The sequence below is a fragment of the Morone saxatilis genome, unplaced genomic scaffold, assembly GCF_004916995.1.
Source record: "Morone saxatilis isolate NCDOM2014 unplaced genomic scaffold, NCSU_SB_2.0 Contig18, whole genome shotgun sequence".
Classification (NCBI taxonomy): domain Eukaryota; kingdom Metazoa; phylum Chordata; class Actinopteri; family Moronidae; genus Morone; species Morone saxatilis.
Genome location: NW_023339740.1, coordinates 17,074,078 through 17,090,210, shown reverse-complemented (window position 1 = coordinate 17,090,210; position 16,133 = coordinate 17,074,078). Strand labels below are relative to the sequence as shown.

The 16,133-nt window shown below is 41.1% G+C and overlaps 2 protein-coding genes across 5 annotated transcripts; both read left to right on the top strand.

Moving 5' to 3' along the window:
• Positions 1 to 184: 184 nt before the first annotated feature.
• LOC118328177 (ras association domain-containing protein 1-like) lies at positions 185 to 10,632 on the top strand. Of its 2 annotated transcripts, XM_035661785.1 has the most exons (7): positions 185 to 504; positions 1,431 to 1,783; positions 2,632 to 2,756; positions 8,683 to 8,787; positions 8,876 to 9,161; positions 9,257 to 9,372; positions 9,474 to 10,632. In XM_035661785.1, the coding sequence occupies exons 2-7, from the start codon at positions 1,465 to 1,467 to the stop codon at positions 9,618 to 9,620; spliced, it is 1,098 nt and encodes a 365-aa protein (XP_035517678.1). In that variant the 5' UTR covers positions 185 to 504; positions 1,431 to 1,464; the 3' UTR covers positions 9,621 to 10,632. The 2 variants fall into 2 exon arrangements, with proteins under 2 accessions (XP_035517678.1, XP_035517679.1); XM_035661786.1 differs by lacking the exons at positions 185 to 504; positions 1,431 to 1,783; positions 2,632 to 2,756 and adding an exon at positions 6,044 to 6,551.
• Positions 10,633 to 10,775: 143 nt separating this feature from the next.
• On the top strand, positions 10,776 to 14,673 carry tusc2a (tumor suppressor 2, mitochondrial calcium regulator a). 3 transcript variants are annotated; one of them, XM_035661787.1, is made up of 4 exons: positions 10,776 to 10,902; positions 12,820 to 13,053; positions 13,721 to 13,841; positions 13,935 to 14,673. In XM_035661787.1, the coding sequence occupies exons 2-4, from the start codon at positions 12,905 to 12,907 to the stop codon at positions 13,998 to 14,000; spliced, it is 336 nt and encodes a 111-aa protein (XP_035517680.1). In that variant the 5' UTR covers positions 10,776 to 10,902; positions 12,820 to 12,904; the 3' UTR covers positions 14,001 to 14,673. The 3 variants fall into 3 exon arrangements, with proteins under 3 accessions (XP_035517680.1, XP_035517682.1, XP_035517681.1); XM_035661789.1 differs by lacking the exon at positions 10,776 to 10,902 and adding an exon at positions 10,920 to 11,048; XM_035661788.1 differs by lacking the exon at positions 10,776 to 10,902 and adding an exon at positions 12,482 to 12,617.
• Positions 14,674 to 16,133: the final 1,460 nt, after the last annotated feature.

Below are 16,133 nucleotides of genomic sequence, written 5' to 3'. Positions count from 1 at the left end.
TTTTGCAGTTTATTTACAATATGTATCCTATTTGAGGCTTTCCACTGCTGTGCTAAATGAAAACCAGATCCATCACACATTAAGACCTTTGGTTGCAGGGCTGGGGGATTTTGCACGCCCACTGAGCTGTACTCAGACTCAGAAGCACCCCCTATGTGAAAACATTCCGGATGTCGGTACAGCTCAGTCTCATCTCTCTCTCTCTCTCTCTCTCTCCCTTTTTCATGATATGCTGCAGCTTCCTCCTACAAACACAGTCTGAAAAATCATCAAAAAGATGGGTTAGCGTCTTTGAGCAGACACCGCTGTTCCCGGACAAAAGTAAGGGCCTCCGTCTGTAGCTGGAAGTGACCGGTGATGATCGATTATTTCCAGAGATGAAGCCGAGGCTGCACACCTCCGTTACTTGGAAACAGAAACATTTCTGCGGAAAGTTTTTCTCTTCGGATGGAAGAAGTTTTGAGACAAAGCGGTTGCCACGGGGCTGTTTTCTCCCCTGTTTTGGTGAGTTAGACTGAATATTTTGATTTTTCCTTTGTATTCTTAGGAAGTTTGGTTATCTTAGTTAATCAAGATTGTTGTTTTGTAACTTAAACATTTGAGTATTCATCCTCCGAGGACTCGTAAATGCATCTTTTAATTGTTTTATTTACAGAGAAGATTATAGCTGATCGTGGAAGAAAGAGTCATGTTAGGCTCTCAATGGCTTCATCGTCCTGTTTTACTTATTTTTTTAAAAGTTTGCAGACTATTAAATATTACATAATACTTGAGTATGTTGTATGACAAACCAACGTGTCATATGCAAAACATGATCACTAAACTACCAGAAATATTGTATGTAAATCAAATGTCTGAGATCTACTGTAAACTAATGTAATGTGATGTAGACTTTATGATAATGGAAAACAAACATAATATAATAATAAGAAGAATAATGATGGTATATGGCTTAATCAATGTTGCTAAGCACAGCACTGTACTTTACTGTAGTAATTCCATTTAATGCTACTTTACTTATACTCCATTACAATTCAAAATGAAATATTCAACTTTTTTTGTGATCTACAGAAAGAAATCAGTTAAAAAATCTGTAAATATAATCAAATGATATGTAAAGGAGCCATAATGGGTACTTTCAGTTTTGATGCTTCGAGTAGATTTAGCTGATAATACCTATGTACTTTTACTACAGTATAATTTTTGGTTTACTTTTAAATAAGGGTTTGATTTTTGGTATTGTGGTATTGCTACATTTACTTAAGTACAGGATACTTTGAACTATTGTATATAGTTAGTGTAGGTTTAAAAGTTAAATAAGATAAAACCTTATAATTTCAAGATCACTTGTTTTTTTTAAACGTTGAAACAGGAGCCCAACAGTTTTTGGCAGGTACCAGTGTGTTATTGTGTGTTTTTCCATCTGTCAGTGATAATGGAGGAAGCCCGGCTCTGAGTGACACAATGTCTTGGGAGGAGTTCATCGAGCTCCGTGACCTGAGGCCGGGCAGAGAGCAGATAGACTTGACCGGCACACGTTCGCCCTGCTCGCCTCCACGCCTGGAGAGAACAAACGCCCTGAGGATCAGCCCGGGGAAGGTCCCGGACCTCCTGAGCCGGGCGGGCATCATCAGAGTCCTGAGCAGCAGCCAGGACCCCCAGCTCACCGAGGAGAAGGGAGAGGGACACAACTTCCAGCCCTGCAGCCACGCTCAGCCCACGTGGTGTGATCTGTGTGGTGACTTCATCTGGGGACTGTACAAGCAGAGCCTGCGGTGTGTCAGTGAGTTGTCTTACGTAGGCTGTTTGTGGCGCCTGGGTGTGTGCATGTGTGATTGCTGTTGTGCATATGCATGATCAGAAATGAGGGCAAGACTGAGAGTAAGAGGAAATTTGGTTAAACAGAGAAGATGTAGTTGTAGGTGTAGACCCAACCCTGTACTCTGCCTCTTCACTGAGTGAAATCATAGCTTTAACTGCTTTGATGTGCCTTTAAAATAAATAACTCTCCATGTTCCTGCAGAAGGAACTTTATCTAACATGCATGTAGTTGTTTAAGTGGTTTGTGGTTTTGGTTATTATCTCGGTTCAGGGTCGACCTTCAGATCTGCTGCGTGCTGTTTTTGCTCAAGACTTTACCTTGGAGTTGCAATAGTCTTAAACTTCCTCTTCATCAACTGAAACCCACTGAAATGTAGCTGTGGTTTGTGTAAAGCGTTTAGTGTGCAGAAAAAAAAAAGCTTCTTGACAGTAATCTGATTATGAGACCGCAATCAAATCATAAGGAATGTGTCATAGAAACAGACACTAATTATTATAAAGACTCTGATGAAAGATCATGAAAAAATTCATACAAACTTAAGTTCATGTGTAACTCAACAGCTGGAGCATAGCTACTTGTGTATTTCAAGATCTGCCATTCATTTATGTATTTATCTATATTGTGTGGCATTAAGGGCAAATGATGGTAAGTGCAGAGGTTAGAGGAACTGCAGTGACAATTAATGGCCAGAGGAGGACATCACCCCTTTAGAAGTGCACTCAATAACATCACATTTGTGAGTTTGTCACATGTATGTATATGTTTGCTGCCGGTGTTAATCTAAACTGAGTGACTTCTTGCTCTTACAGATTGTAGATTCACATGCCACTACCGCTGTCGCGCCCTGATCCGGCTGGACTGCAGCTGGGACCGGGGCTATGTGGCCGACCACACGTATGTCGTGGAGCACACCATAGAAACAGACACAAATGTGGTAAGGACCTCTGTATGAGTGGGTTTGTGCTCTTTAATTGTTCACAATATGCAGCATCATAACCAAAAAGTGGTAGAAGTCACTGTTTACTTGCTTTTTATGGCAACATGAAGAGCCGCAGTGAGGAAACTGGTGGCTTATAAAAAAAAGCCTCTACTTTGTATGTGACATTGTGAGCAACCTGGATGGATTACACTGTAATTTTCACACTGCTGTACGGAACAAAGTCTTTTTTTTTATTGCCCAAAACAGGAAACATTTTACACAGCAATAAATACACACCTTCCACCCAGTTCCACGAACTACACAGGGTCAACAGTAAAGGTTGACCCTGTTGTAATCATACAGGGCAGCACCAGGTAGGGGGCGGATTTGTAAAAGAGAAGTAAATGACTTTGAAGGGGAAGTAGTTGAGAAACACTAAATGTTACAGCTAATACCTTTTGTAAGATCTGGTTCAGTTTATTTAATCCCTCCATCAGAATCCTTGTTGTAACACACGTATACATGTATTATACATACAAGAAAACAAAGTCAGCATTATGTATATGTTCATTTGAGTTGGTTAAAACACTAACATACTGATAAAGTTCTGGCTGCTGTACGTCTAAACTCTCCTCACGATGCCTTACTGCAGCACTTTATTTATAAAGCGGGAAGTCAAGGCTACGGGCCAGTAGTTGTTCAAGGCAGCGGGGTTTTGGTCTCTTGGTAACAGGTCTTTATTCCCTCTCTATCAAACACCTGCTGCTTATCAAAGGACGACTGGAATGTGAAAACTTCAGCGGAGTATGAACAGATGACGACATGCTAGATTTGTTGGTGGTGGTGCCTCGGCTTTTGCGTGCAGAGGCCTTTTCACACCAGAACAGACATGTTAACCACATTTAATGTTATTAATAACGTGTTAAAATACCTGCAATGAACACAACATATGACCGAAAAAAGAAAAGAACATAAAACAGTACAAACCGTGCCAGACAAGATCATTATGTTCATCACTTTCACATCTGTAAGGTTTGAAATGTTTTACTTTTGGTTCAATCCTGGTCGGTGTACGAACAGCTGGAGGGTTTCTGGGTGTAGCAGCCCCACATGTGTGAACTCCTCAGTTCACAGCAGGAGGCTCCAAAGTATTTCCTGCCAACAGCCAATACTGTGTGCTGATAGCCAACGCCATAAACAAAAAAGATGCTCAGAACCCAGCATGTGAGAAGAACATGGAGGATATTTATGTATTCACCACTCGAACACATGCACTTCATCTTGTTTTCTCCTCAGTGTTAATACTTGTATCAATTAAAACTGTAGTGTGTGGGTGGGATGTGCCACGCAAACAGAGGAAAAAGATTGTTTATCTCTCTTAAAAAATCATTACATCTTATCTCTTTAAATGTTATTTTTCTAACAGAAAGTAAATACAGTTTTATCAACAAACCTGATTATAGTTATCAGTAGCCAGAGTCTCTCTACTCAAGCTATAAACCTGGAATCATCTGTAGTCACATTAAAGTATCAGTTCCCCCTGATGGTTTAAAAAAGTGTTTACATTTCAGTATATGAATACAGAAAATTAGGGATGCAACTAACAATTATTTTCTACAGAGTACCAATCAAATACCAGAGCTCTCCCTTTCTGTATATCTCACTGAGTGAAACGCTTTGGATTAATGTTTATTTAATATGAAGCTTAGGGTTGCTGTGGCACAAATAGTCCACGTCATGATGTCTGCTATGATTGTAACTGATTATAGAAAAAGAAAAAGAAACTGTATTTATAGTGGTTCGGCTATGTTGGCAGGTACTTCCCCTGTGCATCCTTATTATTTTCATTATCGTGTCATCTGCAGAGTACTTTCTGAGTAGGGTTATTCAAGCGTTGTGTCTAAGAAATCAGTGAGAAATGACCCTCAGGATTTACCAGCTTGACATTCATACTGCTTGTTTTGTTCGACAACCTGTCCAGTCTCAAAAATATATAATTTATCATCTTAAAAAGAACAGTCGTAGGCAGAAAATGCTCATGTTTGAGAAGCAGGTGACAGGGAATGTTTAGTATTTTGCTTGGAAAGTGACTCAAACAATTAATTATTAAAATAGTGATCAACTAAAGAGACACTCCACTGATTCTGCACATTAAATTAAGTCTACTTGTAACAGGGAGGTTCATTGTGCGAGGACACAAAGGCAACAGGACAGTTTAAATGTTACAGTATCATATGACTGCTTGGATAATATAACACCATAGCCATTAAAATAGGGATTACACCGAACAATGATCTTTGGTTGACGTGGGGCGTTTATTTACAGGTACTTCCGTATCAGTAAGTTCCAAGTTGGATAAATCTGAGCCTTTAGAAAAATCTGAGTTTCAGTCGAGATAGTTCACGATCTGAACTGTGAAACTAATTTAAATTAGTTGGAAACTTATTCATGGTGGTCAGCTGATTGATTCACTGACAATTAATGTCTGCAAATCAGTTGTATTGTCCACATGGTGTCATAAAGGGGGCCTAATGGTTTCTAGGGTGTAACCATATGTTCTTTATGTCCCCCCAATACTAAAAAAGTACCAATTTGTCCCCCCAATATACAATATAATGTGTTAAATATCTCCTCCTTTATTTGAGCACTGTCTCTTGAAAACAGTGTGACTCCCCCCTCTGGCTGCACCCAGTACCCTCAGTACCCTCAGTACTGACTCTCTTAGCAACGTTATTTCTAAACTATGTACTATACTATTATTCACTACTACTGGAAAATGCATAATTCTCATTGATAGGAGTATTTAAAGTCAGTAAACAGTAAACGACCTAAACAAAATAGAGAATGTGAATTCAAATGTCAATACAGTCCTCAAAACTACAATTTAAATTTGTGAATTTTCAACAAACATCATATAAAAGTGTGAAATGCACATAAAAGATGTGTGTTGGAGGCATTAGGGCTCTCATTTGGACCCCCTTACATGTTTACGCCCTTGGATAGAGGCATAGTATTCACCAATCTGCAAGAAAAACTAGATAAGGAACACGTTAACTTTGTTCCAAGTTTTATAATTTCTATCTGTTTTATATTCACCATGAGTTGAGGGGAAATGAAACTCGCATGTGGTCTATATATGGCTGTCCCACCATCACATGGTCCGGTACTTATTCAGCGGGAGGCAGCAGCATCCATTGGAGGGAGGCCGGCCGGCGGAGGGGGAGGGAGGACGGGGTGAAGGAACTGGTATTTCCCCTCGGCGTCCAATCGTAACCGGCCGCGGTGGTTTTGTGTATTTTCCAAACTCCTCTCAACCGACCTGGGTGGGGCGTCTGCGGGGGGAAGGAAGCGAGACAGCGAGGGCGGGGACCCCTGCATACATCCTGTTTCACACAGAGCGAGTTCGTACCAGTGGAAACGTGGCCGGTAGATTCAGTTAGAGGCAAAAACAAGTCGGTAAGATTTAGTCTTTGGTTATCAACGCTTCAGAGATTTCAGTAATTGCCGTTATTGTGACTTTTGAACTCAGCGAAGCTCCAGTTTTAACTTAAGGTTTAATAAGTGATTTATTTAACACTTTTTAAGTCGCAGTTTAAGCTTTAATTGTTTGTTTAAACGGTAGTCAGTATGACAAACGAGGCTAGCAGCGCGGACAAAACTCCGTCCTTCGAGAAGACCTGGGGCAGCTCCACCAGCAGCGGCTACTGCAGCGAGGAGGAACCCGACTCCGAGTTCGAGCAGTACTTCACCGCCCGGACGTCTTTCTTCCCCAAAACCAGGAAAGATACCGTCAGTGCTAACGTGAAGAAGGTGAGAGAGGTGGACGTGAACAAAAGTAGACAATAAAAGTAGTTAGGGCCTGAAATAAAAGTCATATCCTCAATGTAGAGAAAGGGGAAGTCAGAGAGCATTGAGATGGGTGATGGGTGGTTTATCGTAGCTACTCTCGCGTTGTTTGATATTGCTGCGCCCTTCCTGACAGCCTTTTTTTTGGTTAAAATTGAGTACTTTAACCCTATTTTGGGGTCACACACAGGCCAATGTGTAGCAGAGAGGATGCTTGCCAAGTGAGCTTGCAAGGTTAGGGTGGAGTCCTGGTTCTTCCTGTTTGAGTAAACAGACTTAAGTCGTGGGAACTGAACTATAAAATGCAAAGCAGCACTAGGGAAAAGCCAATACTGATTTTGGCTTATAAAACAGTTTATAGTGCATATTTTTTATTTTAACAAGCACAGACCCTCCTGCTGAGAAACAACCCAAATGTCATGTTTTGTGACGCACACCCGCATATCAGGTTTCCAGCCTTACACCCACTATTCATTGACTCTCCCTCCAGGTTTCTCACACTAATTTCTCAATCGAAGATGAGTCACGTATTGTTTTTGATTTGGTCATTTTCTGTTCCCCTTTGTCACCCGCACACCCACTCACAGATCAGCTTTCTGTATTGAGAAACACTTTAAGTTTACTGTAAAAACTCGCTGACAGTCACCATTTTCTGTCTCAGTGCAGGGGCCATTTTTGTTCTGTGTTGTTGGCACTTCCCCACAGTGTTTTTTTTTTTATATGACACTCCTTTTGTGGGCATGTAGAGACACACTAGCTGCATATGTTTATCCTCCTACTGTTACAATAATAGAAAGCTCAATTTGGTAGTCATATTGATTTATTGACTTGTTAACGGCACCATATCAACTCCACAATCTTTCAATCTGCCTAAGGATTGCTGCTATTGATTGTCGGCCTGACGCTGATTTATAAGCCACCGAGCCCTTTTAATGCTTGCAACTTGGCCTGGTTGGTTTTTCATTAGACAATCTGGGTGACAATAGGTGGAGGGAGAACAGAGTTAGATACATTTCATACATTTGCACAAAAAAATACCAACACAGATGTTAGCAGCATCCACAGGACTGTAAGGGTATTGATATTTGGTTTGCACTCCCGAGGAAACCCCCTTGCTCCGTGCCTCGAGGAATTAGCTGGAGTACAGTATGGAAACTAAATTTGTGCTGGCTCAGAGTTCAGTTGAATTTTCTTTTTTTAAACAGGAAATACCAACTGGTCAGCAGACACAGGAAAAGCCCTAATTGAGCTAACGGTCACGCAGACCCTTGAGGCCAAATGTGCATGACTGAAACATGATAGAAACATGACTGGGAGAGTGCGGTTGATGAGGCAGCTGACTTCACAGGATGTGCCTGTAAAACAAGGGCGGGCATTGTCTCTCCCACTTGTGAGAGCCTGAGAGGGGGAGGCTATTTTTACATGAATACCAAGTTGAGGAATGCAATGCCGAACCGTTGGTCGCAGTCATTGCAAACAGCTGCACATTGCACATCCCCCCCCCTTCCTCATCCTCCCTTCCTTTACCCCTCCCACACCGAGGGATCAGAGCGGTCCGACAGGATTGGGCAGAGCTGACATCATCGTTTTTCGCCTTTGCTACGTTGTCAGGAAGTTGAGCGTCTGATGCAACCGGTGCTCGCCGTTAGAAATAACGCTGTTGTTGGAGTGAGCGTTGTTTGTGCCACTCTTCTGAACAACATGAAGCACTACTGTTGGAAGAATCACATGATAGCTCCACAACTTCTTCCAACTTAGTGTTAACATTTTATGAATGCAATAAAAACACCCATTCTACATTTATGAGAAACTTATCTTGAGACATGCAGTGTTTTCATACAACAGCGGCAAGTTGTGTTTTTTTTACCGTGTAAAAGTCTGCACTTGCTCAAAAGGGGGTCAACACCAATGTCATGTTTTTGTGATTGGTACAAAACAATGTAAGTTATCCATAGTTTACTGGTATTATAACAGGTGACATTTTTAAGGAGCTAATGTCCCAGTCTGTGGCCTGTGTAGTGTGTTGTGTTGAGGTTTGGAGGTGAGCACTGACACCTGGTGGTTTAACCCTGTAACTCCTCACTGTCTCCTCCAGGATGAACAGATTGAAAGTGGAAAGCAGGAGTTCACAACTGCAGAGATTCAGCAGAAGGTGAAGGAATACAACACTCAAATAAACAGCAATCTGTTCATGAACATGGTGAGTAGTGATGCTTCTCAACAAATCCATTCAATTGAATGTAAAGGTGTTTTATTTCTTCACTGTAACATTTTTATTTTCTCAACAGAACAAGGATGGTTCCTACACTGGCTTCATAAAGGTGCAGTTCAAGCTGGCGCGGCCTGTGTCAGTTCCACCTCCAAAGAAAGGAGGTCACGATGCTGGAGGAAGGAAGGCTAGCGGAGTGAAGCGCCGCACCTCCTTCTACCTGCCGAAGGACGCATCCAAGCACCTGCACATAAGTTCACGCACTCCTGCTCGTGAGGTCATCGAGGCCTTGTTGAAAAAGTTCACAGTGGTGGACAATCCTGGCAAGTTCGCTCTGTTTGAGCGCAGCGAGCGGCATGACCAAGGTATTACTCATTTTCCAACAGTGTTAGTCACTTTTTTTTTTAAATGGAAATTTGTACGCAGTACACTAATATGAGTCTTTTTCCACCTCCTTCAGTTTATATCCGCAAGCTGTCTGACGATGAGCGTCCCCTCCGTCTGCGTCTGCGTTCGGGGCCCAATGAGAAAGTCCTCAGTTTTGTTCTTAAAGAGAATGAAACTGGAGAAGTCAATGTGAGTGCAACATGAACATGAGAATAAAGGATCCCAAACCAAGTGTTGGATTGTGTTTATGTACTGTACATACATTAATGCTGTTTTTCCTCTCCTTACAGTGGCATGCCTTCTCCATGCCCGAGTTAAAGAACTTCCTGCGTATTCTGCAGCGTGAAGAGGAAGAACACGTCAAGCAGATAGTGCAGCGGTACGCTCTGGCCCGCACCAAGATGCAGGACGCTCTGGCTGGCTCGACCCCCGGCTGAGACGACTCTGCGCTGGGGGTTAAACGTGCACCTTTTGGCTGGACCAATCACCTGAAGATGACCAGTCATCGCTGCATCCAAAGATCCCAGAGAGCACAACTCAAAAACACCTCTTCGGTGAACGAGAGAGTGAGACAGGGCGCAAGACTATGAGAGAGAGAGAGCGAGAGAGAGAGCGCTAGCGCGAATGTGCGTGTGAAATGATGCGAGAGACGTGCCTTACACCTGGAGAGTCTGATGTGCCTGAGAGAATGAGTTGAGAGAGCTGACGACTGGCAGATGAGACCGCGGTTGTACCCAGTAATGTGTTTTTGTTATTGGGTACCATCTGATTATCCTGTGTACCTCAGCTGTGTCACTTTAACTTGAAGGAAAATGTCAGCGATGGTTCTGACATTTTTTAGGTTTAAAGAAAATCCACTAGTCCATGTGTTAATCCCTTTTAATTTTCCAGAATAAAAAATACGTAACGTGTCCCATCATGATATCACTGCTAGGTTTAGATAACCTCAATCTGGTCCTTTAACAACTACCATGAAAACCATACTTGTTAATCTCATATTGACATATTTTCATTCATCCTGTTAGAAAGTTAAACACACATGTTGTAGAAAGGTATCTGGGTTTTCATTTGACCGAGGCTCAAAGGTCTGCCACGTCCTCTCGACACCCCTGATGGGTGCAACTCCTTTTTTATTTTATTTTGAATCGTCAGTTTGTGAGCTTGACTGATGTATGGACATTTGTATGCAATTATGAATGTCAGAGAGAGAGCTGAAGTCACTGTGGTTGACTGGAATCATGAATGAATATTGGTATACATGTGTTTCACTGGAAGCTGTCTGTCATTCCTTCATATCTTTGTTTTTTTCTGTCCTTTTTTTCAAAAGAAAATGTTTGTCTTCTGATTCTCACTTCATTGTATCCCTCTATGCACAAACTTTACATGTAGCAACCTTCAAAATGTTGTGACAACTGTGCACTGCAACCAGTAAAGAATTTTACATTTCTATCCAGTTTTTGTATTTTATTGTTTTTACCTTAAAACATCACAAGCGTCTATTTAACACGGTGTTACATTTTCATTTAAGCCTGACATTTGTAAGATTACCAACAGAGAGATGATGTCGAGGAGTTTTGTTAAATTGATGTTTTTTTATTTTAGCTTTAACTCTCGAGGTGCCTCGTGCCTGTTCGATCAGCTGATCACCTTCTCGCGAGGACCAAAACAGCTAACGCTAGCTCACCTAGCAGCTGGTGAAAGTTATGACAGGACGATAAGGTAGGAATCGGACCGGGACCACGTTAGAAACCCCCGGTTTCTGCGGGCTGGGTCGGAGAAAGTGTCTGTGTCTGTGTTTGGAGTCGATCAGCTGTTGTAGCCAAGCTGCGTCAGAAGCTAACAGGCTAACTCACCTTGTTAAACAGGCAGGTGTCGTTAGCAGGCTATTATTAGCCGCATTAGCCGGATACCGAGGGGTGTTTTTATGAATCAGACCGTGTGCATTAACTGTTGAACGATGGCTGTGTTTGTGCGTTAATAAAGCAATGTGAATAGTGTGATTATTTAGATTAATTGCGGGTTTTTTGTTTTGTTTTGTTCGGTAGTTGTATGGCCCAGTTTGTTAGCTCCCCGTACAGCTAGCATAACGTACCGCTACAATATAAATAATGTCAGGTTGAGAGAGGTTGATGTTTGTGTTAGTTAAGGTTGAGAGAGTTGATGTTTGATGTTAGTTAAGGTTGGAGAGAGTTGATTGTTTGTGTTAGTTAGTGAGAGAGGTTGATGTTTGTGTTAGTTAAGTGAGAGAGGTTGATTTTGTGTTTATTTAGTGAAGAGAGTTGATTTTTTAGTTAAGGTTGAGAGAGGTTGATGTTGTTGTTAGTTAAGTTTGAGAGAGGTTGATGTTTGTGTTAGTTAATGTTGAGAGAGGTTGATTTTGTTAGTTAAGGTGAGAGAGGTTTGATGTGTGTTAGTTAAGTTGAGAGAGGTTGAATGTTTGTGTGTTAGTTAAGTTGGAGAGGTTTGATGTTTTGTTGTTTAGGTTGAGGAGGTTGATGTTATGGTTTAGTAAGTTGAGAGAGGTGATTTTGTGTGTTTAGTTATTTGAGAGGAGTTGATGTTTGTGTTATTAAGGTTGAGAGAGGTTGATGTTTGTGTTATTAAGTTGAGAGAGTGATGTTCTGGTTAGTTAAGGTTGGAGAGAGGTTATGTTGTGTTAGTTAAGTTGAGAGAGGTTGATGTTTGTGTTAGTTTAAGGTGAGGAGAGGTTTGAGTTTGTGTTATTCAAGGTTGAGGAGAGGTTGATGTTTTGGTTAAGTTAAGGGTTGAGAGAGTTGATGTTTGTGTTAGTTTAGGGTTGAGAGAGGTGATGTTTGCGTTAGTTATAAGGTTGAGAGAGGTTGATGTTTGTGTTATAAGGTTGAGAGAGTTGATGTTTGTGTTAGTTAAGGTTGAGAGGAGGGTTGATTTTGTGTTAGTTAAGGTTGAGAGAGGTTGATGTTTGTGTTTAGTTAAGGTTGAGAGAGGTTGATGTTTGTGTAGTTTAGTTGAGAGAGGTGATGTTTGTGTTAGTTTAGGTTGAGAGAAGGTGATGTTGTGTTAGTTAAAGGTGGGGTTGATGTTGTGTAGTTAAGGTTGAGAGAGGGTGATGTTGTGTTTGTAAGGTTGGAGAGAGGTTGATGTTTGTGTTAGTTTAGGTTGAGAGCAGGTTGATGTTTGTTAGTTTATGTTGAGAGAGGTTGATGTTGTGTTAGTTTAGGTTGAGAGAGTTGATGTTTGGTTATTAAGGTTGAGAGATTTAGTTTGTGTTAGTTAGGTTGAGAGAGGTTTGATGTTTGTGTTAGTTCAGTTGATGAGAGGTTGATGTTTGGTTAGTTTAGTTGAGAGAGGTTGATGTTTGTGTGTTAGTTAAGGTTGAGATGCTCAGTGACAGTTCTGGTGTCAGCAGCTTTGATACAGTCACGTCTCTGAGTTGGACAAAATCGTTTTATAGGGTAAAAATTTGCATTAATCACATTGACAGCGTTATTTGTGCATTAAATCTACTGTATTATATAGTTATTCATCAAAAAAACAGCATTAAATCCAACTAATCAACAGTCTTTACAGTAGGCAGCAGAGGTAAACAAGCAGTGACAACTAAACACCAGTCTGACTGTGTGTGTGTTCTCTCTTTGTGCACTTTTTAATTTTCAGATCCTGGCTTTGGTAAGGAATTGAGAGCATCTGGCCACCAACCAGACTGAAAGCTTTAACTGGAGACTATGTCTTATCTCTGAGGATGGGAGGAAGTGGATCCAAAGCCAAAGGTGTCTGGCCTTTCTCAGGCAGTGGAGCCGGAGGAGATTCAGCCAGTGATGGGAACGAGCAGTCTTTGGCCCGTATGAAAGGTTCAAGAAATGCAACACCGTTTGTTTTTACCAGGAGGAGGTAAATAATACATCACTGGAAAATGGTAATGATTCGGTTAACCCAAATCACCACATATTTTCTTTTAAGGTATTTTACGTGGAGGTTGTTTTGGTCTTCTAGTCTGATGAGGTTTTGAGATCTCCATTTCTGAAATACAAAGGAGATTAGCAGCTATATAATAGAGGCATTTTATGCTGAAAGTAGAGCTGTGACACGAGATGGGGAATGACATTCAGCAAAGCTCCCAGGCCGGATGGAAGTGGGGAGGCTGCGGTTTATGGTCAGCGCCCTAACCCATAGGTCCCCAGGGCGCCTCAAACTAACTACAGTTCTCTGTGATTCTGGAGACAATTTCCTGGTTACTCGAGATAATCCACACACTTTACTGTCAGCAGCTGTTATTAGAACTACTTTCCTACTGAAGAAATAGTCCCAATAAAAGCGGCCCACAGTGGCCACAGGTGTATGGATCCTACTGGGTTGCAGAGGCAGATCAATTAAATTCAGTAAAGTTAAAAAAAGAGTAGATAGCAGAGTAGACATGCAGCATAATAACACATAAAAACATGAAATAATACAATAAATAGTAAGGGGTGGGACTCTCAAAACCTCTGTAATTGTAAGACCATATGTTGTTAAATTAACCCGGATCTTTAAAACTGATGTTTACCTGCTGTGTTGACAGTTCTTTGTACTACGACGAGGACGGGGACCTTGCCCATGAATTCTATGAAGAGACAGTGGTGACAAAAAATGGCAGAAAAAAGTCCAAGTTGAAGAGGATTCAGAAAAATCTGATTCCACAGGTGAGCTGGGGCCACATTTTGGGCAGTGCTGATCTGTTTGAAGAATGTTTGGAATGATTCGTCGATTTGAATATTGATCGTTTTATTTTTCAGGGAATTGTGAAGCTCGACCACCCCTGTATTCATGTGGATTTCCCCATCGTCCTCTGTGAGGTGTGAAAAGTTGCACAGGACTGATCTACTATGAATTGCAGCCACAGGTACTCGTCTTGGAGTGAAGTCTTGTTCCAGTCTCCAGGTGTTACGGTCAAGACCGGAACTGTGGTCTGGAGAGGAAAAGGAAAATTCAAACTTTCATATTAAACTGATATATTGAATGAAATGTTATACATTTGAATTCAACTATAGTCAGAGGGTGCCCCTATTCACAAAAAAAAAATCCATATTTTGTTATTCACAAAAGTAGTGATGGTACAGGTTGTGTTTCCACTACCCAGCTGACATGTAAGCAGTCTTAGAGAATACATCAAATGAAGTCGTATTTCTCTTGTGAGTTTTTTGCAGGGAAAAACATCCTCGATGTGAAAAGGCTTTAATGGTTCACGCCTTCTGTGAGACGTAGAGTGAAACTGTACGTGTCTTTGTATATGTACATGTGTGCACTTAGGTTTGTTGGGAGTGAATGTGTGTGAGAGGGGCTGAAGATGAAGTTACAGTGTAGAATAATGAAGGATTGTGACATTTATTGTATATATGGTCATGTTCTGTGTTGTCACGTCTGAGTCTGTCTCAGTTACCGAAGCTCAGACCTGCACTAGTGAACATAATGTACTGTAAATAATTTCAGATTTCTTAGTTGGAAATACTTGAATAAATGGTTTACTGAGCTGAATATCCCGAGTCAAGAAATGTTCTCTTATGTTGGTTATGGCCTCCTGTTATCATTGAGTCATGTCCAAACAGTATCTGTGCAACATCTGTCCTCTACACATCTTACTTGGGATGTAAACTGATAAAAAAAAGTTCATGTTTAAAGGAATATTTTAACATCTTGGAAAATAAGTGTGTTTGCTTTCTTGTTTAGAGTAAGATTAAAGATAGGCCGCACTGTCATATGTTTTTTCTGGTTTTAAACAAAAAATATATAATGCACTAATTACCTTTTAGTTACTTTTGAACAGAGCCAAGATACAGATAGGTGAAAGGATAGAAAAATCAAACATAAACCGTCTTAGTGAGGTGGTGTATCACAGGAACAGCTTCAGGTATGAACACCATTCTTTCAAAAAGATACATCCATCATGTGTGTTTTAATGGACTGGGGATGCCGGACTGTTCCTTTAAGCAGTTTCATTCCAAAATCTCCCACGGGTCTTTAATTGGGTTGAGATCTGGTGACTGCGGAGGCCACAGCATGTGACTCACATCATTTTCATGCTTAAAACCATTCAGTGACCTCTGGTGCCCTGCGGATGGCTGCGTTGTCATCCTGGAATAGACCATTCCCATCAGGATAGAAATGTTTCATCACAGGATAAAGGTGAACAACATTGTATTGGTCTGCAGTGACCCTTCCCTCTAAGGGGATCCCAGCAAAATGCCTCCCACAGCCTCTCGCTGCAGGGGTCAAGCAAGTTCTCCCGTTGTATAACTGACACATGCACTGTACACACATGTGGTGAAGGATGACTCATCTGAGCGTGTCACTTTTTTCCACATCTCGGTGCTTATTATGGTTTTTGCACCACTGAACTCTCAAATGTGCTTCAATCTTTGTAATGAGAGGTTTATACACTGCAACCGTACAGTAAAATCTAAATCAACTGGGCCTGATCGGCCTTTTTAAACATGCTACAGAGCGTTATTGGATGTTCTATAACGTTATGTGTAAATGTGTGTGGAAGCATCTTCATTCGTTATGTTTCTTCACTCATTGAGATTTTTCTTTTAATTTGTTACCCATCTGTAGCTGTTTCTTATCTTGCTAAACTAAGCTAGCTGGCTGCAGGCTCTACCTTCATATTTAATGCACAGACATGAGTGGTTTCATCTAACTCGAAAAAAGAAGAGAGTAAATGTATTTCCTAAAAAGTGTCAGTCTGCTCCTTTAAGTACCAGTCGATGGCTCTCCGGAAATAATTTCAGTTTTAGAAAGGAAACTCATTGTGTACACGGTACAATAACTTTAGTTTGCCAAAAGTAAATGGACACGTTGAGACTGCATTCAAACAAAGGTCACTTTTAAAAATGTCAGCATTTCCCGTACTTCCATGACAGCTGGTAGTACACCTTATTTTTAGCTTTTTCCTCATCGACTTCTTGAATTTCGGCCCGCCTTGCTGAGCTGTATGG

Coding starts and splice junctions, on each gene's coding strand:
- LOC118328177 (XM_035661785.1), top strand. CDS start 1,465: ATGTCTTGGGAGGAGTTCATCGAGCTCCGTGACCTGAGGCCGGGCAGA. Junction 1,784..2,631: donor GCAGAGCCTGCGGTGTGTCA/GTGAGTTGTCTT, acceptor TTGCTCTTACAG/ATTGTAGATTCACATGCCAC. Junction 9,373..9,473: donor ATGAAACTGGAGAAGTCAAT/GTGAGTGCAACA, acceptor CTCTCCTTACAG/TGGCATGCCTTCTCCATGCC.
- tusc2a (XM_035661787.1), top strand. CDS start 12,905: ATGGGAGGAAGTGGATCCAAAGCCAAAGGTGTCTGGCCTTTCTCAGGC. Junction 13,054..13,720: donor TTTGTTTTTACCAGGAGGAG/GTAAATAATACA, acceptor CTGTGTTGACAG/TTCTTTGTACTACGACGAGG. Junction 13,842..13,934: donor AGAAAAATCTGATTCCACAG/GTGAGCTGGGGC, acceptor TTTATTTTTCAG/GGAATTGTGAAGCTCGACCA.